At 42.8% G+C, this 27,089-nt stretch overlaps 1 protein-coding gene across 1 annotated transcript in view; it reads right to left on the reverse strand.

Annotated features, from left to right (window-relative positions):
* ARMC9 (armadillo repeat containing 9) overlaps window positions 1–27,089 on the reverse strand; it is a 218,680-nt gene that overhangs the window by 176,005 nt on the left and 15,586 nt on the right. Inside the window, exons 4-9 of the mRNA XM_011998077.1 lie at window positions 25,498–25,668; window positions 23,634–23,789; window positions 17,640–17,732; window positions 13,415–13,439; window positions 7,070–7,227; window positions 3,498–3,596 (exon numbers count right to left, since the gene is read on the reverse strand). Of these exons, the coding sequence (XP_011853467.1) occupies window positions 3,498–3,596; window positions 7,070–7,227; window positions 13,415–13,439; window positions 17,640–17,732; window positions 23,634–23,789; window positions 25,498–25,668 (702 nt within the window). The remainder of the gene's footprint in view (window positions 1–3,497; window positions 3,597–7,069; window positions 7,228–13,414; window positions 13,440–17,639; window positions 17,733–23,633; window positions 23,790–25,497; window positions 25,669–27,089) is intronic.

Here is a 27,089-nt window from a genome sequence, read left to right on the forward strand (position 1 = left end):
CTCAGCTCACTGCAAGCTCCGCCTCCCAGGTTCACACCATTCTCCTGCCTCAGCCTCCCAAGTAGCTGGGACTACAGGCGCCCGCCACTACGCCTGGCTAATTTTTTTGTATTTTTAGTAGAGACGGGTTTCACTGTGTTAGCCAGGATGGTCTCAATCTCCTGACCTTGTGATCCGCCTGCCTCGGCCTCCCAAAGTGCTGGGATTATAGGCGTGAGCCACCACGTCTAGTCTAATTTTTGTATTTTTTGTAGAGATGGGTTTTCACCATATTACCCAGACTGGCCTCGAACTTCTGGGCTCAAGCAATCTGCCTGCCTTGGACTCCCAGTGTTGGGATTACAGGTGTACACCACTGTGTCCGACCAACATCAGTTTTAAATAAACTGGATATATCACTTCTTCTATAGAAGATGGGAATATAAGGATGGCTTGTATATATAAGATACAATGGCTGGGCGTGGTGGCTCACGCCTGTAATCCCAGCACTTTGGGAGGCTGAGACGGCAGATCACGAGGTCAGGAGATCAAGACCACCCGGTGAAACCCCGTCTCCACTAAAAATACAAAAAAATTAGCCAGGCATGGTGGCGGACACCTGTAGTCCCAGCTACTCGGGAGGCTGAGGCAGAAGAATGATGTGAACCCAGAAGGCGGAGCTTGCAGGGAGCTGAGATTGTGCCACTGTACTCCAGCCTGGGTGACATTGCGAGACTCCGTCTCAAAAAAAAAAAAAAGATATAATCGGATTTTATAAACTGAACCTAGAAAACACTAAATCTTTGATGAATTAACAAATAAATGGGAAGGAGCAAGAAAGGAGTGCTCCTAGTAGACACAGATCCTGCCGTGCTAATTGCTATGAGAAAGCCACAATTTTCGGTAAACGCACTCTGCGTCCTAACTGTCCGAATGTTAACTGGACAGTGGACAGAGGGTCAGCCATATTCTCGGGGATGTGGCTTAAAGTCCTTCTTCTGGAGGGCTCATGAGGAAGTTACTTTTTCAAGACTTGCATATCCAATGGTGACTTTACTGACCTTTTAAAAATGGCTGATTCTCTAAGATTTCGGCATGCTAAAATCACTGCGGCCATGTCCCAAAGACTCCGCTTCTACCATCTGTCTGTCCACGTGTGTGGAACAGCTGACAGAGCCAGCCATTCTGAGATATTTCTGTTAGGCTGGGAGGAAGTGGTCAAGGCCGCCTGCTCTTCAGCACATGACTACGTGCTTTCTATGAAGATCCATAGAAACTGCTGACTCAAGAGACTATCCCGGGGTCTTAGCACCAGGAATAACTGTGTGAAGCAGTTGTCTGACCATCCAGTTTAAAAAAAAAAAAAAAAGCATTTAAACTTGTTTTTAAATTATATAGTAATACACCTACTTGGAAGAAGTCTGAAAGGTAGAAAACTTTAGCAGCACTGAAATGGTCTATTTCGGGCCACATGTGGCGGACTTGTGGGTGTTTGTTTTATTGTCATGGTTCCTAGCCTGCATATGCAGCACATATGTTGTTTTGGATACAGGAAATGTTACATAATAAAAGTTATGTAACTGCCCTCTCCTGCTTTATAAGCACTGGGAATCATATAACTGCTCATGTTTCCCTCTTTGCACAGACTGCTAGAAAGCTCAGAGCCTAATCTGCAGCCCACCTTTCCGGAGGAACAACTTGCAGCACGCATTTTTTGTACCAGTGTTAGCCCTTGCTTACTTTCATTTTTCCCACCCTTATTTTCCCTTAACCACAATTTCTTTACTTATTTTTATTTTCTACATTCTCGTTTCTCATATTTATGTTTTCTCATATTATAATAAACTTCTTCAAATCTACTTGAGAATTAGGTAGGGTATAAATTTTCTTTAAAATACTAAAAAAAAGGCTTCTGTTTATTAAGACTCTAGTATTATATTAACGTGCAAACCCTTATTTAAAAGCTGTGGCTCTGACCCACAGGGGTGCCTCAGGATCACACAGGAGCCTCATTCCAAATCTATACAGCCAGACTCCATCTCAAAAAAAAAAAAAAAAAAAAAAAAAAAAATCTATACAGCTGACTTCATAGGGCTTCACTAACCCAGCCTGCGAAGGCAGCAGCAGGTGGGTGTGAGCTCCTGGCCCGTGGGTTCCTGTACTTTGAAGAGACACTGGTGTCTCCCCTGGTTAAGAATGCCTGCCTCAAAACCATGGGCCTCCAGGTGTGCTAGCCTAAGGAGGACACACGATCACTGAGGTCACATTTGGCCTAGGTGATTCAGGGAACTTGACTCTAATTACAAGGACACATCAAACACAAAAGGAAAAAATGTTCTATTTTTTTTTTTTTTTTCTTTTGAGATGAAGCCTCATTCTTGTCCCCCATGCTGGAGTGCAATGGCACAATCTCGGCTCACTGCAACCTCTGCCTCCCAGGTTCAAGCGATTCTCCTGCCTCAGCCTCCCGAGTAGCTGGGACTACAGGCACCCGCCACCACGCTCAGCTAATTTTTGTATTTTTAGTAGAGATGGGACTTCACCATGTTGGCCAGGCTGGTCTTGAACTACTGACCTCAAGTGATCCACACCCCCTTGGCCTCCCAAAGTGCTGGAATTACAGGCGTGAGCCACCGCACCCAGTGAAATGTTCTATTTTTTTTTAAAGGGGGAAAATTATACTCTTCTAATATGTTAATGTTATGTAACTCAAAGAAAGGCTGAGGAAATGTTCGAGATTAGAAGAGGCTAGGAGCTGTGCCAACTCAATGTGACAATTGACCCTAGATGACCAGAGGACGGGAAACGCAATGAAGGACATTGTTGACTCAACTACCAAAATTGGAAAATGGACAACAGATAAGAAGGCTGTACCAATGTTAAATGTACTGAAGTTGGTAACTGCATAGTTATATGAGAGAATATTCCTAACCTTAAGAAATACACACTGAAGTATTTAGGAGTAAAGAGTCATAATATACACAATTTATCTTCAAATAGTTCAGAAAACAGATTGTGTGCCTATGTGTGCATATTCACGTATGTGTAGAGACACAACAAAGGAAGGGGCCAATGCTAACAGTTGGTGAATCTGGGTAAAGGGTATACCAGTGTCCTTTGTGCTACTTTTGTAATTTTGTAATTATTCCAAGTAAAAAGTTAGGGGGAAAAAAGTGCCCTTGCTTTAGACCACACAACTTCCACCACGGCAGTACTTTTAAAAAAGGAGAATAAAGTTTCCATCCATTCCTACTGATCCCCAACCCTGGGAGCCCCCACTGAGTGGCTGCAACTGGTAGCAGAACATGCCTCTCTCCTCACTCTCCCTAGGAGGCCAGCTTTCAGCTGTACCTTCTTCTAAAACAGATTTATTTTCCTTCTAGAAGTTTCTAGACTTCCAAAGGCAGCTTAAATGCAGTCTTTGGCATGTTATTTTCTCATGCTATTTTTAAAGTTACATTCTTTTTAAATTGGGGGAGATAGACCACAGGCACCCTGCCCTGAGCGCAGAGCCTCACCGTCCCAGGCCTCGTGAAGTCCACACTGTGCGCCAGGCTCTGCCGCATCTGGTTACTGAACAGGCGGACACAGACGCTCTGGAGGTACTCAGGGGTGATCTGCAAGGAGGACACAAAGACATCTGGTGACGGCATGAAATTCACCGAGGGACACCTGAGGCACGCTGGCAATTATTAGAGTGGTCTCTCAACAGCTTTCTGTAAGGCACGATGATGAGATATATAAGCTAGAAAAATAATCATTTGCTTTAACATCAGAGCTCTTGGGAGGAGAGAAAGCACCGGCCCTGACAGAACAAGGTGCTAACACACTGCAGATGTGCTCATGAGACATCAGACGCAAATTATCTAACTCCACTTCAGCTATCTCCACTGTCATATAGAATAAACAGATCCTAAACCATTTTGGTAAATTACAAATAAATAACAAAGTCACTGGACAACCATAATGTGGGGGAAAGAGAGCCAAGCTTCATATCTGAAGATCAGGGCTCAAGTCCTGGACTCGAGAAGACCAACAGCTCTGCCTCTCGCTTTCCACACCTTTATTGTAACAGTCGCAGTGAGCAGCTAAATGAGGTCACAGATATCCCTGGCACATGACAGGTGGCTCAGCCAGTGCTTGCTGAATGAGTGATGGAAACACTTTTAATCAACTATCCAGTGCTTGACCATGTGCGGCCAAGCTGCTGTTGCCATCAATGCTGCTGGATCCTGCATTCTCCTTTAGCATCTCTTGTGCCTCTCTCACCAGCTACGAGAATTCAGGATTGACCTACAACATCGAAAGTGGTCACCTTGGAATTTTTTTCATCTATTTTCTTTTCAGAAAAATAATGTATGCTCATTTCAACGTACAAGTACCACAACCTCTCCTGAATCCCACCCTTCCCCTACAAACCAATCCCTGCAGATAACGACTTCCACACTTTTTTCTAGGCATGATAATTGGAAAAGAGCCTCCTCTTCTGCATCTTCGTGATTCCACCAGGGGAAACTTCCACATGGCAGTAGAAGCGGCTGCTTTCCCACCTCTTGCTCATACCCTTGCATGGGAGGAAGGCCATCCCCCTGGCCTGCATGGGAAGCAGGGCTACTCCACCCCTGCGGAGCTGGAAAGGGCTGGGCCCTTTTCTCTCCTCCTGGGCCTCCTGCCTATCTGCTAGAAACTTCTGGTCTGCTTCAGCCACATAAAAGGCTCTGTCTAGCCAGGCACGGTGGCTCATGCCTGTAATCGCAGCACTTTGGGAGGCCGAGATGGGCAGATCACGAGATCAGGAGATTGAGACCATAGTGAAACCCCGTCTCTACTGAAAATACAAAAAATTAGCCAGGCGCGGTTGCGGGTGTCTGTAGTCCCAGTTACTCGGGAGGCTGAGATAGGAGAATGGCGTGAACCCGGGAGGCGGAGCTTGCAGTGAGCGGAGATCGTGCCACTGCACTCGAGACTGGGCGACAGAGTGAGACTCCGTCTCAAAAAAAAAAAATTTTTTTTATCAAGATGTACAGTATACACACAAGGATGTCCACTGCAACATTTTTTGTTATAGCAAACAAAAAAACAAAAAATCCAAATGTTCATCACCAGAGATCTGATAATGATTCACCCTTATAATGGAATTGTATAAAAGAATTAAAAAGAATGAGGTGGATCTGGTCATGTGGAAAGATCTCCAAGATGTATTGAAAGAGAAATAGCAAGTTTCAGAAGAGTAATGAATCATATGATCCCAACTAAGTGTACAAATGCTGTACATGTGTGTGTACACACACACACACACACATATGCAGAGAACTGTTCTAAAATAATATACAAGACAATGTCAATCTTGAACATCAATAAGGAAATGAATCTACAACATTGTGGTGAAGGAGCTTTTGTTCCTTACTATACGCTTCTCTGAATTGTTTCAATCTTTTACTATGAGAACACGGTTATCTTACATTAAAAAGGTTAGTAAAGACTCCAGCTTTCCTCCTCTGACCCATCTTTTTTTAAATTAAATTAAATTTATTTATTTGAGACATAGTTCCACTCTGTCGCCTAGGCTATAGTGCAATCTTGGCTCACTGCAACCTCTGCCAGCCGGGTTCAAGAGATCCTCCTGCCTCAGCCTCCTGAGTAGCTGGGATTACAGATGTGCTCCACTACACCTAGCAAATTTTTGTATTTTTAGTAGAGATGGTGTTTCGCCATGTTGGCCAGGGCTCTGGTCTTGAACTCCTGATCTCAGATGATCTGCCCGCCTTGGCCTCCCGAAGTGCTGAGATTACAGGTGTGAGACACCATGCCTGGCTAATTTTATTTTTAATTGTATATTTTTAGTGACAGAGGTCTCACCATGTTGACCAGAGTAGTCTCAAACTTCTGGCCTCAAGTGATCCTCCCACTTCAGCCTTCCAAAGTGCTGGGATTACAAGTGTGAGCCACTGTGCCTGGCCTGAATTATTTTTTATAACTGCAGTGTGAATCTACAGTTACTTCAATTTTTTAAATATCTGTATGTCCACAAATAGATTTTATCGTACTTTATAAAAAGACAGGAATGAGATAAAGATGCCCATGATGACGTTATTCAACAATATCCCACAGGCCATAGCCAATGTACTAAGAAAAGTCAAGATAAATTTTAAAAGCAAAACACAAATATTATTTGATAACATGACTGTCAATCTAGAATAGAGAAGAATCAATTAAAAAAACTCAAGATTAATGGAATTTAGAAAGGTAGCTGGATATGAAACCAATATTAGAAAATCAGTGGCTTTCCTATGTGACAGCAGGACATGTCCCCCTCATTTTTTTGCCAGCACATATTTTTCTGTCGCCAGACTTATCCTTTGCTAATATTAATAAGGTAGACCCTGGGTGCGATGGCTCACACCTGTAATCCCAGCACTTTGGGAGGCCAAGGTGGGAGGATCACTTGAGCCCACGTGTTCAAAATCAGCCTGGGCAACAAAGCAAGACCATGTCTCAATTTTTTGAAAAATATTTTCTCAAAAAAGGGCCAGACGCAGTGGCTCACACCTGTAATACCAGCACTTTGGGAGGCCAACGCTGGCAGGTTACCTGAGGTCAGGAGTTCGAGACCAGCCTGACCAACATGGAGAAACCCTGTCTCTACTAAAAATATAAAATTAGCTGGGTGTGGTGGCGCATGCCTGTAATCCCAGTTACTCGGGAGGCTGAGGCAGGAGAATCACTTGAATCTGGGAGGTGGAGGTTGCAGTGAGCTGAGATCACGCCACTGCACTCCAACCTGGGCAACAAGAGCAAAACTCCGTCTCAAAAAAAAAAAAAAAAAAAAAAAGAATAAGGTAGAGAAATAAAGATATAGCAGACAGTATGTTAAGAAAAATGGATAAAACACTGCAAGAAGCTTGATAAAAACAGTAAAAAATATCGGCCTTATCTGCTTCATGCATGTTGGCTTTTGGAAACAGAGTGGCAGGTGCCAATGGCTTGGAATGGAGAGAGGCAGACTCCATCTGCCATATCAACATAGTCCATGCCCATAAGCCTTCTTCATTGCCAAACAGACATACACACAATTGGGGCTCTTCCTTACCATCTTGCCGCTGACTGTGGCCTCTAGAGAATCCACCAGTTCCGCTGTGACTCCAATAAGATTGTGGTAGTCGGCCTGGATCTTATTGTACCGTTTGAGGTATGTCATTGACCTACGTTCAGCTTCAACCAGCTGCTGGTGGAGCTGCTGCAACATTTCTAGGAAGACAGTTTATATTAAAATAAAACAAACAACATCAATACAAATCTACAATATGAAAAATAATTGTATTCTTCTTAAAGAACTACCATACTTACTGTCAGACTGTTTTGTTGTAACAATAAACTTGACACCATTTGTGTTTCACACTTACTTCTATTTTATGCCACATTTATTTACATAGTGCTGTAACTAACTGACTTAAAATTTCCTTTTCAGGAAGTTCAACTCAATCCTCACTGGGTTTCCTAAGAAAATCTATTCCCTTGACTGAACCTCATGCAATTTCTTTTAGTTCTTCTATGTCTAAGAAAATAAACATTTCTAGGGCTGGTGGTGGCTCACGCCTGTAATCCCAACACTTTGGGAGGCCAAGGTGGGCAGATTCCTTGAGGCCAGGAGTTGGAAACCAGCCTGGGCAACATGGTGAATCCCCATCTCTACTAAAAAAATACAAAAATTTGCCAGGCATGGTAGTGCTCGCCTATAATCCCAACTACTTAGGAGGCTGAGGCATGAGAATCACTTGAACCTGGGAGACAGCAGTTACAGTGAGCCAAGATCCTGCCACTGCCCTCCAGCCTGGGCAACTGGGCAACAGAGCGAGACTTTGTCTCAAAAAAAAAGAAAAGAAATGTTTTATCCTATACTGAGCTCACAAAATGCCTAAATCAAACCTGTGTCTTTTTCTCTGTTTTTGTATTATAAAGTCGTCTGGGGGACAATTCATATCTGCAGGACACTTCTTTATTTTAAATAAAATTTTGGACTACTTGACTCATGCTAGGAAAAATAAGAATGCAGAAGAGATTCCATCATTCTGCCAGTTTGGTAAAGCATAAAACCACTCCCACCAGGCCTTAGAGCAGGTAGCTTGGAAGGCTCTAGGATTGTCAGCTCGAAAGCCCCCCGTGGGCAGCCCTAAAGACACTGAAGCCAAGCCGCCCTGGTCTCGGCAGAAACAGGCAAATCCCCATCGGTGTTAGCACTTCTTTGCCCATACCACCTGCCCTCTTTCTTGAAGGACATTTTAGACGAAAGGAGGTAGCACTGCCCCAAACCACAAGCCTGGCCAACATGGGGAAACCCGTCTCTACCAAACATACAAAAATTAGCAGGCATGGTGGTGCACTCTCTTAATCCCAGCTACTCGGGAGGCTGAGGCAGGACAATTGCTTGAACCCGGGAGGAGGAGGTTGCAGTGAGCCAAGATCATGCCACTGCACTCCAGGCTGGGCGACCAAGCCAGACTTCGTCTCAAAAAAAAAAAAAAAAAAAAAAAAAATTGTTTCAGATGGGGCATGGCGGCTTCATACTTATAATCCCAGCACTTTGGGAAGCCGAGGCGGGTGAATTGCTTGAAGCCAGGAGTTCGAGACCAGCCTGGCCAACATGGTGAAACCCCATTTCTACTAAAAGTACAAAAATTAGCTGGGCATGGTGGCACGCCCCTGTAATCCCAGCTACTCGGGTGACTGAGGCACTAGAATGGCATGAACCCAGGAGGCAGAGGTTGCAGTGAGCCAAGATCATGCCACTGCACTCCAGCCTGGGCAACAGAGCTGTCTCAAAGAAGTAAATAAATACAAATAAAGTTTTTCATATATATGTATAGTTCAAAATTAGATAAGCTAAAACTTTCAAAGATGAAAATTCTACAGAATAGTATTCATAATCCCATATTGCAGTAGTAAGTATTGGAGAACATCTATGCAAACTTTCTCAACACAGACCAAGCGGTACATGATGGATCGAGTACCAAAACCCATTACCTAGGCTCAATGATCTCCCAAACCACCAATGTGAATGTCCCCAAAGCAGTCCCTCTGGACTGCACAAAGGAACCCTTTCCCCCAGAAGTTCATTCTGCAATTTACTAAACATAGAGAGATTATCTGTGGAACTTTTGCCTTGGGAACCGAGAATCAGAATTTACGACAATTTCAAAGTGTGGCACATCTCAGGGATGAAAGGCCAAACTGCCTGCAGCCTACTGGAAACAGAGAAGCAGGTAATAGGGCTGAAATGTTTGTGACCATTTTCAAATACAGTCAGCACTCCATATCCATGGGTACTGCATCTGTGGATTCAACCACCTCAGGTCGAAAATATTCGGGAAAAAAGCACCTGTACTGAACACATACAGACTTTTTTTTCATATCATTTTCATGTCATAAACAAAACGGTATAACAACAATATACACAGCATTTACACTGCATTAGGTATAGGTAATCCAGAGATGATTTAAGGTATATGGGAGGACGTGTGTAGGTTGTATGCAAATACTATGCCATTTTATATAAAGGACTTGAGCATCTGTGGACTTTGGTTATCTGTGGGGGTCCTGGAAGCAATCCCTATAGAAACTGAGGGACAACTGTATACTCTTTAGGAGGACAGCCTGCTACCCAGAGACATCACCTCGCAGATACTTTAACTAGCTACAAACAAGACCTGTCCATGACTATAAGCAACTTGGGTGACAGCTCAAACACATCAGCTTTATTTCAGAGCATTAAACAGGACTTTCTATTTTCCCTGTCAAAAGTTTTATGAGACAAGAACAGCTAAGCCAAGATGTCTTGCCATGCAAGACCTCAACTTCTTCTTTTTTTTTTTTTTTTTTTTTGAGATGGAGTCTGGCTTTGTCACCATGCCAGACTTTGGTGCAATCATAGCTCGCTGCAACTCCTGGGCTCAAACCATTCTCCCATCTCAGCCTCCTGAGTAGCTGGGACTTCAGATGGGCATCGTCGCACTTGGTTAATTTTTTTTTAGTTTTTGTAGCAATAGGGTCTCACCATGTTGGCCAGGCTGGTCACAAACTCCTGGCCTCAAGCTATCCTCCCACCTCAGCCTCCCATAGTGCTGGGATTACGGGCATGAGCCACCATGCCTAGTGGCAAGACCTCAACTTTTAATGGAGATGTCTTATTATAACCTTCATGTTATTTTAATAAAACCATGTTAGTCATGCCAGTGAAATTTACTGAAACTCTTCATATCCCAAACTACTGACATAACAGTGATGTAAATATCTCCCCTGTCACTGAGGCTTTCTTTTTTAACCTTTCTACTTCACTAAGGGCACTGCATTTTTTTTTTTAAGGGTAAATGAGATTTTAATTGGCTGCTCAAGACAAAATGATCAACTTTTAAATATTGAATTGTTTTTTTCACCCACTGTGAAAAGCTAAAATTAACCCCTCTGTCTTTATAATGATATACTCTTTCCTGTTTTTATTCAGATAAAAATTATCTCTTTGCTACTTTGCTAATCCACAGATACTGGATGAAGAAAGTTACAATATAACTTATGAATATGAGTCATTATTTTTTAAAATACTGTTTAGGGCTCCAAACTCCAGAAAAATGATCAACTGCTCATTTTCTGAAAGGGCTGAATCAATTCATGCTAGAAATGCCAAAAGATACTATTTCTGTATCCTTTTTAAGTGACTAGGTAAAAATAATAATCCGATGTTACTATATAGTCAACCTGTTTTTATTCCATACAACATTTCAAACGTAATTCCTTTTGAGAGAAGTTTCTGCTGCAAGTACCTTTCTTTCCTTCTTTAAAAGCTTATGGCAATCTCACTTTAGGCATGAAAACTTCCTATCAAGATACACAGAACAATGATATCACGTAACCACTTCATTTAAAACAATGCCTGAGTCTAGAATTAAATTAAACTGGGGGCATGTCTGTGCCTTTGGTTACTGCAGCCTTAGCTGCAGGATGAAGAGACAAGGGGGTGACAAGTGACTCTCATGCCTGGGCCCCAAATACGAATCTCCAATCTCCATAGCAACACCACATTACAGAGTTCACTCCGCCACAGACGCACTTTGCTTGTGAGACTCAAATCCACAGTCATTCTGCTTGGCTTCCAGAAAACTCAGTTAAAATCAACCCTAAAGAAGGCTTAAAAACTGGTCTCCTTACTGAAATTCCAACATTAAAAACCTGTAGAGAAACACAGCTCTTTTATTTGCATTCCCCTTCCCATGTTTATTTGATCTGCAAAACTGGGCCACTTATCAGATGGACATAATGCTCCCAGAAAAAAGCTATGCTCAAAAATGCAGTGTATGCTAGCGGCACACGAGCGGCAGAAACTCAGGAACCAGGGAGAGTCTCTCACCACCTTCCCGCCCCCCCCGCCTGGGAGTCCAAAGGCTAGTTCAGAACAGCGACCTGGCAGATTCAACTAACAACTAAGTCAGTTCTCTAGGGTCCAGGGATGCAGAGTGTGGTGGCGGTTTTAAAATGCCTGCAGTCTTTGACACAACTTCCTTCTCATCAAGAAGAGGAATGTAATCTTTCTCTGAAGGTGAGGAGCCCTAAGTAATTCACTTGCATGAAACAGAATGCAGTAGAAATGACTGACTTCCTTCAGAGGCTGGGTTAGAAAAAGTGATACAGCTTCCTCCTGGCTCTCTCTGGGGACATTCATCCTTGGAACCCAGGCAACATGCCTGGAGGAAGCCCAGGCCACAAGGAAAGGCCACAGAGGTGTTCTCGTCAAGGGCCCCTGCTGAGACCCCAGGTGACAGCCAGCACCGACCACCACTCTGCGTGTGAGTGCCTGGAGTTGGCCCCACCCCGCTCCACCTGACAGCACAGGAGAGACATGCTGAGGGAGAACAGCTTCACTGAGCCCACAGCTCCCAGACCATGCAGGCTCATCACCACCATCATAAGTGAATGTCGTCGTTTTGTGCCACCAAGTCGGGATGGTCAGGCAGTAATGGAACAGTAGGCTGAGGTGCATTTCCAGGAGCTGCAGGGCGAGATCCAAATTCCCAGCCCAGTTGAAGATACTAGCTGTGTTGGATGTGAGCAAACTGGCCCGCGATGCACCCTGGCCAAGGCCTGGGCCCAGGTTAGAACTGAGAGAGCGGCCTGCAGGGCTGAGGATGCAGACTGGGACTCTTCCTCCACATACTGTGCTGGGGACAGGGCAACCTTGGGGAGCTCCAAGACTCAGGGTGCTCCTGTGACCCTTGGAGCAGTCTAGGTTGATACCGTAGGGCCACATCTGTAGCCCTGCTCCTCCATGAAGGGTCAGCAGGGCCTGTCCCCTCTGAGGGACAGAAGGGTCAGCATGGCTGACAGAACCAGTAGCACACTTAGAATGGTTGAGCTGGGGACGCCTGAGGCTACCAAGAGCGAAACCAAGCATCCAAAGCCTTCTCAAAGGCTGATGCTGCCAAAGCCATCTTGAGTGACAAACCCAAACCCAAGCTCTCCCTGAGGTTGACAAACTCCACTGCTCAACTGCCAACTCCCTGGTGAGCAAAGAGCTAAATAATTTACTAATTAATGCTTCCTTTCTTTAAAAGAGTTTCATTCCCTAAAAAGAAACAGGAAAAAGCAATGGCAGGAAGTTCTGAAATCCTCTCTGACATGACTCTGCTTTGAAAGGGCAAATGTGCTGGTGCATGGAACAAGATCTCCTGTAGTCACACTCCACCTGCTGGGAACTGAGGGTTATGCCATCAACATTCACCAGAAGGATGACACGCCATCACAGGCCCTTCCCAGCATCATCATTTAAGCAGCTTTCAAAATGTAGTATCAAAGGCAAAACTGAGGCACAGTGCCCCAGCTGTGGCCACCAACTTCGTATTAACTATACTTTTTCTCACCTTACTCAAAAGTGAATAGTTCTGGTAAAAATGATTGACCATGGAAAAATAACACTTTATGCTACAAACTGAAGGCTGGAATTCCTACTTTGGAATGGAAAATGCTTGATAAGAATGGGTACTCCATATGTCTTCAAAGACCCCAGTTGACTAGTTCAAGGTAAAAGTTAAACATATTAAAATAATTAACATAAATTAAATTAAAAGAATTCTCTCCTTATCCATGCCGCCCTATGCCTTCTAGGGAAAATGTGTTGCTGTTGCAGTTACTTCCCTTTGAGACATTATTGGATTCTCTTCATTTCCCCGAGGCTTAGCTATCTGATATATAAGGCGAAGATAACAATACTGGCCCTCCTGAAAATGGGCCTCAAGGAACTGCAGATCAATATGACTGCAAAGCCTTTCATAAATATTTTAAACTCTTAAAGCCAAAATCATGAATTCTCTCCATCTTTGCACCGATTTTACTACTTAAAACCTGAACTGGTAAAGTTGTTTTTAGACAAATTTAAATCTAGATGATTTACCTTTGTTACTTTGTCCATTCTCCTTCTGGGATGAAAAAGAAGTTCAGGAAAACAGGCATTCAGGGAACAGTACTTGGGGTATCGGACATCCTGTGGCAATGTGAGAAAGCACCTCAGCATGGTGAAACAGAGTTCTCGGGCCGGGAGGGCCAGCTCCACCTGTTGCTATAAATAGCTAAGCAACCTCTCCATACTCACCGGACTCACTCCCAAACAAGTCCTCTTCTCCCCATCTCAATTATCACTGTCTGAATTCAAGTCTTGCACTATTTCAAAAGCCTCCTATCCCCTTCCTATCCCCTTCCAAAGGCCTTCCCCACTGCTACCAAGCCATTCTACTAAAAATGGAAATCTGATTTTATACATACTTCAACTCTAACTTCAGTTGAAAGCTTGATCCTAAGGAAACTGATATTGAGGTGAAAACAGCATAGCACAGTGTTGCTAAGACCACGGACACTGGAGCCAGACTGCCTGGGTTCAAATCTCAGCTCCCACATGTCTGGCTGCATGACTGAAGGCAGTTACTTAACATGTTTCTTTTCCCTTAATTTGTCTTAAACTTTTCCTCAATTTTTTGGTAACAGCTTTATTCACATACTGTACAATTCACCTATTTAAAGTGTACCTTTCAGGCCAGGCGTGGTGGCTCACGCCTGTAATCCCAGCACTTTGGGAGGCCGAGGCGGGTGGATTACCAGGTCAGGAGATTGAGACCATCCTGGCTAACATGGTGAAACCCCGTCTCTACAAAAATACAAAAAATTAGCCAGGCACAGTGGCTCACGCCTGTAATCCCAACACTTTGGGAGGCTGAGGCTGATGGATCACAAGGTCAGGAGACTGAGACCATCCTGGCTAACATGCTGAAAACCCATCTGCACTGGGAAAAAAAAAAAAAAAAAAATTAGCCAGGCGTGGTGGCAGGAGCCTGTCGTCCCAGCTACTCAGGAGGCTGAGGCAGGAGAATGGCGTGAACCCGGGAGGCGAAGCTTGCAATGAGTGGATATCGTGCCATTGCACTACAGCCTGGGCTACAGAGTGAGACTCCGTCTCAAAAAAAGAAAAAATGCAAAAATTAGCCAGGTGTGGTGGCAGGTGCCTGTAATCCCAGTTACTTAGGAGGCTGAGGCAGGAGAATCACTTGAACCCAGGAGGTGGAGTTTGCAGTGAGCCGAGATCGTGCCATTTCACTCCAGCCTGGGGGACAAGAGCAAAACTCTGACTCAATAAATAAACAAATAAATAAATAAATAAAGTGTACATTTCAGTGGTTTTCAGTGTTTTCAGAGTTGTGCAACCATCACTACAATCAATTTTGGAACATTTTCATCATCCTCCAAAAGAAACCCTGTACTCACTGGCAGTTACTCCCATTTTCCCTGCTCTCCCCAGCCCCTGGCAACCACTGATTTACTTTCTGTCTTTCCAGATTTGCCTCTTTTGGACATGTTATGAATAGAGTCATATAATACCTGGTCCCTGCCACTGGCTTCTTTCAGTGAGCATAACACTTTCAAGGATCATTCATGTTACAGCATGAATCAGTGCTTCATTCCTTTTTACAGCTGGATAATATCAAATGATATTCCATCATTTGGATAACACCACAGTTTGTTTATCCATTCATAAGACGATAGACATTTGGGTTGTTTGCATTTTTTGGTTATTATGAATAATGTTACTATGAACATTTGTGTACACATTGTTGTGTGGACATATGTATGTTTTCATTTCTCTTGGGTATATAGCTAGGACTCCAATTCCTGGGTCATGTGGTAACTCTGTTTAAACCTCTAAGGGAACTCAACCTGCTTTTGAAGGCTATTTAGTGATATGGGACGATGTTCTCTTCCTTTGATAAAAATACATAGAAATATACGCACACATACATTTACCTACATTTATTACAATTTTGGGGTATGTCTGTATCAAATACATTTCTGTACTTTCCAAATTTTGTATAAGTAATACAGTTGATTTTATAATCAGGAAGTAAAAAGTGATTTTTTGCAACACAACTATTCTCCTGCTTAAAATGCTTCAAAGGCTCCTTATTCCTTATAGGACTTTGCATAAACCTTTATGACCTAGGCCTTGCCTAGTCTCTGAGTTTGCCTACGTCAATACTCTGCTCCAGCAATATTAAATTATTTTAGTTTCCCAGGCACAGTCTCAGTGCCTTTGCACAGGCTGTTTCCTCTACCTGTAATTCCCATCCCTCCTGTGTTTGCCTCACAGACTCCCATTTTATTGTCCAAAGCTCCAATTTGGCTAAGAGAATTACACCTTGGCCTTTTCTTTATATCCCTAAATCCTAGAGCAATATTTGACTCATAGCAGAAGCTTAATGTATTGAACTGAACTGCAAATATTTTCATGTAACAAGGAAAATATTAGAATGCTATTTATAGTGACCTGCTATATTTCAGCATATGCTTCAAAGCATGTAGAACAGGATGAAAGGTGACAAGTACTTAAAAACTCTAATGCCAATAGCTAACAGTTATCAAGCACTTACTATATACTGGACTGTTTCATACAAGTTATATATATTAACTCAATCTTCATAATCTTCCTATAAAATAGGTACTATGATTTTTTTTTATTCTTATTTTTTTGAGACAGGGTGTCACTATGTTGCCCAGGCTGAAGTTCAATGGCACGATCACAGCTCAATGCAGCCTCAACTTCCCAGGCTCAGGTGATTTGCCCACTTCAGTCTCCCCCAAATAGCTGGGACCACAGTCATGTGGACGCTACCAGGCTCAGCTAACTTTTTGTACTTTTTGCAGAGATGGGATTTCGCCATGCTGCCCACACTGAGCTCAAACTCCTGGGCTCAAGTGATCCTCCCGCCTTAGCCTCCCAAAGTGCTGGGATTGTAGGCGTGAGTCACAGGGCCCAGTAAGCTACTGTTTTGAATATACTAATATATTATTAATATAACTAATATGATTTACCATGTAAATCATTTTGATTAGATTCTTAACATATTGGCACCCATAATTATTAAGCTGAGCTACTCTGGGCACACTGCCTATGGGGTAGCCCTGTTCCAAGAGGAGCAGTATCAAAAAAAAAAAAATTAAGCTGAGAAACACTTTTTAAAAGCATGTTCAAATAATTATAAGTCAAATTGAAAAAGTTCTAGTTTCATTGAAAACCACTGTATATGAAACTCTAGGAAGAAAAAGGATTGGATATGCCAACATCATGGTATGTAGGTAAAGAGAAGAATTTAAACAAAAGCCTTAAGGATACAAAGGCAGAGAGGAGAGCTGTAGATCAGTCTGTTTGGCTCAGGCCAGGCTAAGGAATCTGAAGACGGGCAACAGGGAAGGCTTAGGAAGCTCAAGAAGAAAAGCAGCATAGAATCCTAGCGACAAAAAAACCTCAATTAGGTCAAGAAAGTCAAACGCTTTGGAGTTAGAAACGAAGCAGAAGGTATTATGTGGCAAAGTAGCCTATATTTTTCATGAAATAAAACAAAACAATCACCAATTTTATGATTCAAAACATTATATTCTTGTTATGAAATAACTTTGGATACATTTTTCTTCCGAATAAAAGGAGACACTTGTCTTTAGAGACTAATAACCTTTGGGAAACTAGTCTTCCATGGGTTGGGTGACCTCACGTTCTGCTCTTCCTGAAACGGGCTCTATTTACACCTGTCCCTGGCACTTTGTCCAGTGAGTGCCCCATTTTACTCTCAAAAGTGTCCCAGTTTGAACTGGACTGTGGTGATACTGCACAGCTCTGTACATTTGCCAAAAAGCATTAAATTGTACACCTACCATGGGTAGATTTTACACCTCAATAAAGTTATTTAAAAAGAAATCCCAATTTGAATGACAAGTTAGATTGTTACCTGATCCATATGCCATGGCCTGAAGGCCTTAAAAGTGGTTAAGTGATATTTTGCAAATGGACAATTATCCCAAGGAGTTCTTTTACAAGAAGACAAACTTTCTTTCCTACCAAGACAGCTTCTAGCCACATGACATCAAAATAAGACCTCGCCAAAAAGAAAGTCTCAGAGACCTAATGATAGAGAAGTTGATCTCTATAGGCCCTGCCACTAATGATTCTTTGATCTTGTAAATATGAAAGCAACACTATTAATTATCCCTATTTAATGAGGCAACCTAAGCCAGTGTGCTACTCTAAATAAAATCTGCTCTAAAACCATAGGTGGTCTCTATTTGCTTCAAAAGGATACATATATTGTTAAAAGCTTTGGCGTGTTGCTGGCTTTAAATATTAAAGCTAGAAACTTTTCCAACTTCAACTTTAACTCTGGAGTCCAGGAATCCTAAAGAGAAAAACAAGGGAACAAAAACACAAACATTAGATTACTAAGTACCAACAGTATCATCAAGTTGAGGTCATTAGGCCAAAAAACCCTGCACAGTGATTGAAACCAAAAGCAAAATGTCTTGCCAGTGATGTGAGGCTGTGAAAAACAGGTTTAGGACATCTGACCATCTCATTTATAGAAGATTCAAGTGTCCACAGTAGGAAGAAAAAATAGAGTTCTTTCATAAACAGGGAAAAAATAACCCTGAACATGATTTGAATATTTCACGTGATTTAAACACAATCGTGACAAGGAACCTTATTAGGCTGCATACCAAAAATAGTTCAGTACAGTCTAGGCACGCACAGCACCGGGAGGCATAACATAAACAATTCTCACTAAGTTACTGAGACTTTCCCCAAGAAAGGGACTCATTTCCACAAGCCTCATCTAGATAAGAAAAAAGGACAGAAGCTATTTTCTGCCACAAATACCCCATCATGTCAAGAATTATGATATAGTCTTAACATGATTTATCCTTTAAAAATAAATTATTTATCTCAAATAATGCTTATTAAGAAGAAAAAATCAATGACTTAAATAAGAAAAAAACATAACAAGTAACTATCTTTGTCTCAGGACAATTTTCCTTATACTCTTTATACAGAAATATCTTCTACCCAAACCAAGAAGTTCCACAAAAAAAGCAGCTAAGCCACTAAAAATGCATACCCACCATCCTTTTGGATGCTGCCCCATGGCCCTTGGACCTTTCCATCCTTCTCTACTGTCTGCCTCTCCAGCTCTGTAACCTCCTCCACGCCTCCCACCCCCACCCAATCATTCTAGCCAGTATGTCATCTGATTTCTGGAAAAAATACTGCCAGATGAGCAGAAAGTTCTTTTTTTTTTTTGAGACAGAGTCTTGCTATTTCACCCACGCTGGAGTGCAGTGGCTCAAGTTTCAAGCGACTCTCCTGCCTCAGCCTCCTGAGTAGCTGGGATTACAGGCGAGCGTCACCAAGCCTGGCTAATTTTTGTATTTTTTTTTTTTGGTAGAGACGGGGTTTCACCATGTTGGCCAGGCTGGTCTCGAACTCCTGACCTCAAGTTATCCACCTGCCTTAGGCTTCCAAAGTGCTGGGATTACAGGCAAGAGCCACCATGCCCAATCACAGAGTTCTTATATTTTTAAAAAATTGTGTAATTCCCTTATACTGCATGATAACTTTGTTTATAACATGTGTGTCATTATGGATTGAACTGTGTTCCCTCAAAATACATGCTGAAATCCTAACCCCTGGTACCTCAGAACATGAGGTCGTTGGGAATGGGGTCATTGCCGATGTAATTAAAGTTAAGATAAAGGTCACACTGGAGTAGGGTGGGTCCTTAATCCAATATGACTGGTGTCCTACAAGAAGAAGAAAATTTAGACACAGAAGGAAGACCGCCACAAGATGATGGAGACAGAGACTGGAATGATGCTGCCACAGTCACAGAACACCTGGGGCTACCAGAAGCTGGGAGGGGAAAGGAGGGATCCTCCCCTAGGATTCAGGGACAGCATAGCCCGGCCAACACCTTGATTTCAGATTTGTAGCCTCCAGAACTGTAAGACAATGAATGTCTGCTGTCTCAAGGCATCTGGCCTGTGGTACTTTGTTAGGGCAACCCTAGGGAAATCACCCGAGTGCTACAACTCAAGGTAGTCTATGCTCAACCACACAGAATCTCAGGAAAGGACTGCTACATCTCAAAAAACAAAACGAAATGCTTGGGACATGCAGACTTCCAGTTAGATTGCTCTGTTGTTGACTAGTATTTTGTATAACCAACAAATATGTGTTTTCAATGTAATTACTTACTTTATGATGCTCTGGTAATGACAGGGATGAGACTGAAATAAAGCCTCTCTGGACATGAGTCACTTACATTTTTTCGACCATTCTTACTTTTTCTGTGCTTTCAACTCTGAGAAGAAGAACATTTCCGAGCTGGGCGTGGTGGCTCAGTTTGTTAAATGAAGAGATGGTCAGAGATAGGAGGAAAATTAGAAGGAAAATTAGAGCAAGGAAGCCAAGGAGTTTTTTTTGAGACGGAGTCTAGCTCTGTCACCCAGGCTGGAGCGCAGTGGCACAATCTTGGCTCACCCCAACCTCTGCCTCCCGAGTTCAAGAGATTCTCCTGCCTCAGCCTCCGGCGTAGCTGGGATAACAGGCATTAGCCACCATGCCTGGCTAATTTTTGTATTTTTAGTAGAGACGGGGTTTCACCATGTTGGCCAGGCTAGTCTGAAACTCCTGACCTCAGGTGATCCGCCCACCTTGGCCTCCCAAAGTGCTAGGATTAGAGGCGTGAGCCACCACACCTGGCCTAAATTTTTAATATGTTAAAGAAATAAAAGAGAGGAAGGAATGAGAGACTATAAAAATGTCCCAGCAAATTTGAATAAACAACAACAACAAAAAACTTCTAATAAAGAGTTAACTGAAATTACAAATTCAATGAAAAGGTTAAAGAACGGACTAAACATAGCTGGAGGGTGAGTTTGTGAACTGGAAGACAGATGTGAAGAGATCACCCAGAATATAGCCAGAGAGATTAAGAGAAGGAAAACATAAGATATTAAAATGTATGGCGAGCACAATGATGTGCACGTTCTTAGCACCACTCAGCTGAACCCTCGAAAGTGGTCAAAATGGTGGCAGTGCATGCCTATAGTCTAGCTACTCGGGAGGTTGAAGTGGGAGGATCACTTGAGCCAAGGAGGTCAAGGCTGTAGCGAGCTATAATCATGCACTTCAGCCTGAGGGATAGAGTTTTAAGAGACTCCATCTCTTTTAAAAAAAAAAAAAAAAAGTCAAAATGGTAAATTTTATGTTATGTGTATTTTATAATTTTTTAAATAAAAAAGACACGGAGAATATAATAAGTCTCATATACATTTAGTCAGATATCTAGGAGATAATAAAGAGAATGGTAATATACAGAGATACAAATTGAGCATTTTTCAGAGTTGTTGAAAGACACAAAACTTCGCATCCAGGAAACCCAACAAATCCCAAGTAAAAATAGAAATCTATCCCTAGAAACACTGTAGGGAAATGATACAATCCCAGAGGCCAGAGAAAAGAGATGGATCACCTACAAAGGAACAGCAATTAGACTGACAGCCAACTTCAAAATAGCAGCAATGCGAGCTAGGAGATGGTGCAATCTAGCTAAGCTTTGTATCGTCAATGTACTAAGAGAAAATAACTGTAAACCTAGTATTCTAAATCCTACCTGAGAAAGCAATAAAGACACTGCAGTCAAACAAGAACTGAAAGAAATCTTCAAGGAAAGGGGGTTTTAAAGACATGTACTTAAATAAGAGGAGACAACTATCCCAGATGGAAGGTCATTGACACAAGATGGAATGATGAACAAAAATACTAGTAGTTATAAGGGAAAATCTACACACACTGATTGCATAAAATAGTAAAACTTCCTAATTTGTACATTTAAAATATATAACTAAGATACTTGGCAGAAAAAAAAAAAAAGCACATAAATTACAAAGGGGATGAATGAAGCTAATGCATTCTGAGTTCCCCGAATGTTCTGGAAGAAAATAAAGATTAAATTTAGACTTTATGGCTGGGCGTGGTGGCTTATACATGTAATCCTAGCACTTTAAGAGGCTGAGGCAGGCGGATCATCTGAGGTCAGGAGTTCGAGACCAGCCTGGTCAACATGGTGAAACCCCGTCTCTACTAAAAATACAAAAATTAGCCAGGCATGATGGCACGTGCCTATAATCCCAGCTACTCAGGAGCCTGAGGCAGGAGAATCGCTTGAACCCAGGAGGTGGAGGTTGCAGTGAGCCAAGATCGAGCCATTACACTCTAGCTCAGGCGACAAGAGTGAAACTCCATCTCAAAAAAAAAAAAAAAATTTGACTTTATCATGTATACATACTAAAAATATCTATGTTACCATTAAAAGAACATAAGTAGACTAACAAAAGAAAAAAATGGAATAAAATCAATCTCCACAAATACAGATGGTCATTAAATTCCTTAAACCACCAGAAGCTGAACTCCATCTTGGAACACCAAACCTGAGTGAGTCAAGCTGCCAGCTGCAGCCTCTGCTAGGCCCCATCCCTGATTCTGCCAGCTCTGCTGCCACCTGGATCCAAGCTTTATCCATGCTGCTATGCCAGAATAGTCATGAACAGAATACTCAGGAACGGAAGTCTCACTGTGAGAAAATCTACCGTTCCCTTCCAAGACTATTTATTTTTAGAAATTTTTAAATGTAATTTTTAATTTTTTAAAATTTATTTTTATTATTTTCTTTGTTTTAATCCTCCAAGACATCTGAACCCTTCCAAATTTAACCACCTTCTTAATGTTTATTTCTTCAACTTTCTGGGAGAGGAAGTAGGTAAATCTAGAATGATCAAGAAAAAACAGCAAAAATTTCAACTTGGGCTACTCTACAAAAGGCCTGCTTTAATGAAAGCAGTCAACTAAGTAGCCTTCAGTTTAGCAGTTACTATTCAGGAGGGATGAAAGTTGTTTTACAGAATTATAACTGAACGGGATGCTGAAATGTACTGGGATTTGGAAGAATTGCATCAGTTGCTGTTGAGTGACAGAGTGACCTGGGTGACAGAATGAGACTCTGTCTCCAAAACACAAACAAACAAGGCCAGGCGCAGTGGCTCACGCCTGTAATCCTAGCACTTTGGGAGGCCAAGGCAAGTGGATCACCTGAGGTCAGGAGTTCAAGACCATCCTGGCCAACATGGTGAAACCCCATCTCTACTAAAAATACAACAATTAGCCAGCCGTGGTGGTGCGCACCTGTAGCCCCAGCTACTCAGGAGGCTGAGGCAAGAGAATCGCTTGAACCCGGGAGACAGAGGTTGCAGTGAGCCGAGATTGCGACACTATACTCCAGCCTGGGCGACAGAGCGAGACTATCTAAAAAAAAAAACCAATTAAACAAACAAAACATACTCGTGTTAAAATTCATGGAACTATACATCCTAAAAAGTCAATTCTATGTGTGAGAATGTAAAAAGTTTAAAGTTGTCATTCGAGCAGGTGAGAATCCTTGCTTGCTGTAATTTTTTTTTTCGAGACAAGGTCTTGCTCTATTGCCCAGGATGGAGTGCAGTGGCACTCTTGGTTCACTGCAACCTTCACCTCCCGGGTTTGAACAATTCTTCTGCCTCAGCCTCCTGAGTAGCTGGAATTACAGGTACATGCCACCACACCCAGTTAATTTTTGTACTTTTAGTAGAGATGGGGTCTCCCCATGTTGGCCAGACTGGTCTTGAACTCCTGGCCTCCAGTGATCCACCCACCTCGGCCTCCCAAAGTGCTGGGATTACAGGTGTGAGCCACCACGCCCGGCCAACTTTCTGTAACATTTTAACACTGGTACACATATGTCTAAAAACTACTTTTGTTTGCTTTGATGTATATGTAAAGGGAATCACATAGCTTGTCCTCTCTTGTATCCAGCTTAAGATTTCATCATTGTGTGATTTAGTTCATTCATTCTCATTGATGTATAATATTCCATTGTGTGAATATAACACAATGTATTTATGCATGCTCCTGTTGGTGTACAATTGGGTTGTTCCTAGTTTTTGCTATTACAAAGTGTTAATTACTGTAACTCTTCCAGATTTAATGTATGTACAAGTCGCAAACCACTGCTAGTACAGGATGGCAAAAACCAAACCTAACTAACCATCTAATAGAAGACTGACTAAAAAATTATGGCTATAACTAAAAATAATAACAGAAGCAAATTTTAGTTTTTTAAAGCATCATTCAGAAACCCCCAGCTTATAGAAGATAAAACCACAATGTCACCCAGGACCTGACACAAGAGTTAAAAGCTGGCACTTACCTGGAAGAGTTCTTTAAATGACGGGTGCACCATAGGGTTGGGAACAAAAGGAAGGGCATAGAAAGGAAGAAACTCTGTGGTCTGGCTCAAGGCTGCCCCTTTGGTCTCCAGGTAGGTTTTGAAGTAAGAAATCTTTTCATCCAGCTCCTCTTTGTCCTGGAGGAAGGGAAAGCACTTGTTTGAGGTCTCCAGCTCAATGCCCAGGCCATCTGCTCACCCCATCCTCTCTCTGAGGCTCCTTCTGTCCCAGTCATGTCGCTGGCATCCCCTATCTAGCCTGGCAGGTGTGTTGTCTCTAGAATTCTACCATCCACCCTAAATTTCCCCCTTAATGAAACTTAGGAAGATCAGAGAACTGTATATACAGTTCAATATGCTGTTTTTTAACTTTATTATTGCCATTTTCTCACATCCTTAAAACTCTTCATAAACATTTTCAATGGCAGGACAAAACCTCATCTTGTCTATCACATTTATTTAACTAGTTTCCTCATTATTAGACAGACACATGGCTTCTACTTTTCAGATATAAATAAGTATCTGTCTGCATTCCCATGCCTCCAGCAGGAGCGGTTTCTAAAGGTTAACAGGCATTTCTTTATGGTGTTTGGAAACAGAAGCTTCCATCTCGCTCCTTTCCTTTCTTGTGCTAAGGCCTGGGCTCGCTCGGTGTCACTATTCCATGTGTATCCCAGGCAAGTTAGTTCCCCTCTCAGGGTTCTACCTCCTCTTGGCCCTCAATGAGAAAACCAGAGTTGGTGAATGTGGGGCTTTGCTCCCACACTGGCTCTACCAGTCATGGCCTTCACAGTCTCATACACAGACTAACCTGTTCCAGAGTTGGTGAATGTGGGGCTTCGCTCCCACCCAGCTCTACCAATCATGGCCTTCACAGTCTCGTACACAGACTAACCTGTTCTTACAAACACATCTCAGTTGACCTATACCAGGAGGCCCTCTTTTGACCCCCAGACGTAAAAGAAACAGAAATACAAACAGAAAATGAAAATCTCCTGTGATCTTCCCTGGAAGAGTAATAACCTGAGGAACAGCCTTCCAACAACTACTACAATGTACGGTCCCGCTGCTCCCTCCACCGTCCCCACCTTTGGTGTTCTGACATTCTCATGCGCTCACATTGGTCCACAGGGCAGTAATTAATGCACGGGGTCAAATGCCAGCTCGCCTCTGTTGCCCTTCTGTCATCAAAGCTCAGCCACCCCAGCAGCTTGACACTTCAGCCCTCTCCTCTCTTCCCATCTCCAGCCCCATCTGGGAAAGGACTGCAGACGCTAAATTCAACCTATCACTCAAAAGGACTTTCCACAAAGAGACGTACCCTTTTCCACGACTTAAGTTTAAATGTGTGTTCTGGCCAGACACAGTGGTTCATGCCTGTAATCCCAGCATTTTGGGAGGCCAAGGTGAGAGGACTGTTTGAGCCCAGGAGTTCAAGACCAGCCTGGGCAACATAGCAAGACCCTTTCTCTACAATAAATATGTAAATAATTTTATGTTCTAATATAGGGTCTAATATGCAGCTGAAATATGGATTCTCTTAGACATACATGTCTACAGACGAAATTGCCAAATAAACTTAATTTTGATGAGGTTTCAAAAACTTGAGGTATTTAGGAAAACAATATAGCTTTGATTACAGAAATTATTAAATCTCCATAGAAATTAGAATATAAGCTGCTGGGAATATGGTAGAAAATCACTCCTCAGGACAGAGGATGCTTGTACCTTGTAAGCAATATAACAAAACAGCCACATATAAACTCCACACCCATGTGGACAATGACAGCAAACACTGTTCCTTAACACACCACTCAGACCCACCCGCAACACCAGGTAAACCCACCGGTCTCCCCACAGAGTGCTTCAGAAGATAGATGGCAAAATGGATGTGGAGATAGAATTCCAGCTTCTGGGCAAAGGAGTCCCCATCTCGGACGGAACTGGGAATGTGCTCCTCCCACAGACTGAAGAACACCTTCTGGTCTCCGTCGTCAAATGCAGCAACAAGATCCTTCTGTGGAGAAGACATCAGACTACACCTCGTTGTAAATTTCAACACCCAAAATTCTCACAACTCACAACACCACAGATTTCCCACATACTCCTTTTCAGAGGTAAAGGATAGAAAAACAGAGATCCCACAGGATTCAAGCTCCTGAGCCTGCGATTCCTGCAGACCAATCCTAGTTTCCCACACCTTTGCAATATCTAATCTGGGCACTATGAAGAACACACAAAACATTTAAGGTCTTTGAAACAGAAAGAATCAGGCATAGAAAAAAGACTTGGGGCCAGAGAACTCACGGACACCTAAATATACTGAAGTCACCCTTTGGACCTGCTGACCCACAGCATGCAACGGACAAAAGCTATCCAGACCGAGTCTAGCCGGGCCTCCCAGGAACAAACCGCACATGCACGGAAGGTTGCTGACAGCATTGCTCCCCGTCCTGGAGTGGCCGGGAGCCCACACACACTGACCCAGTCAATCCTGGGCCTAGGCAATAGCACTGCCACTTGCCCCACTGCTAGAAGCACACCAGGCTGAGATGGAGCTGAAGGAAGCCACTATAGACCCCAATATACCATAAGGTGACTGTCCATGCCTGCCAGCTGCAGCTGCAGCGACAGAGAAGGCTGGAGGTGGAGGAAGGAGCACCAGCTCAGTGCCGTTTGACCTGGGACAACGACAGCGTGATGATTTAGCATGCACTAGTTGAAAGAATTCTGGAGAAAGGAAGTGGCAATTATCATGTCACCTGTCTCACAAGGAAGATAATTCACCTGTCACAAATACCTGTGGCATAATTTTGTGGATTTAAGTAAAAGACAGAAGTGAAAGAACTTCCTAAGAGTCTAAAACAATGCAGCTGCTACTGTTCTTTTCGTATCGAATGCCCAAGATGTTTGGACTTACATTTTATGCTCAACTGCAACAGTGTTTCTGAGATTGGATTTTCTATAGAATCTCCACTTCCCCACCCAATACCATTGTTACTTACCACCATTATTGGCCTTTGTTCTTTTATACTTCTAAAAACGAGTTCATGGGTGCAGTGGCTCACACCTGTAATCCCAGCACTTTGGGAGACCAAGGCGCGTGGATCATGAGGTCGGGAGTTCAGCCTAACCAACATGGTGAAACCCCGTCTCTACTAAAAATACAAAAACTAGCCAGGCGTGGTGGTACATGCCTGTAATCCCAGCTACTCCGGAGGCTGAGGCAGGAGAATTGCTTGAACCCGGGAGGCAGAGGTTGGAGTGAGCCGAGATTGTGCCACTGCACTCCAACCTGGGCAATAGAGCGAGACTCCATCTCAAAAAAAAAAAAAAAAAAAGTGAGTTTACATGGCCGAGCATGGTAGCTCACGCTTGTAATCCCAGCACTTTGGAAGGTCAAGGCAGGCAGATCATTTGAGCCCAGGAGTTCAAGAC

This window comes from Mandrillus leucophaeus, unplaced genomic scaffold, assembly GCF_000951045.1.
Source record: "Mandrillus leucophaeus isolate KB7577 unplaced genomic scaffold, Mleu.le_1.0 Scaffold555, whole genome shotgun sequence".
Taxonomy (NCBI): Eukaryota; Metazoa; Chordata; class Mammalia; order Primates; family Cercopithecidae; genus Mandrillus; species Mandrillus leucophaeus.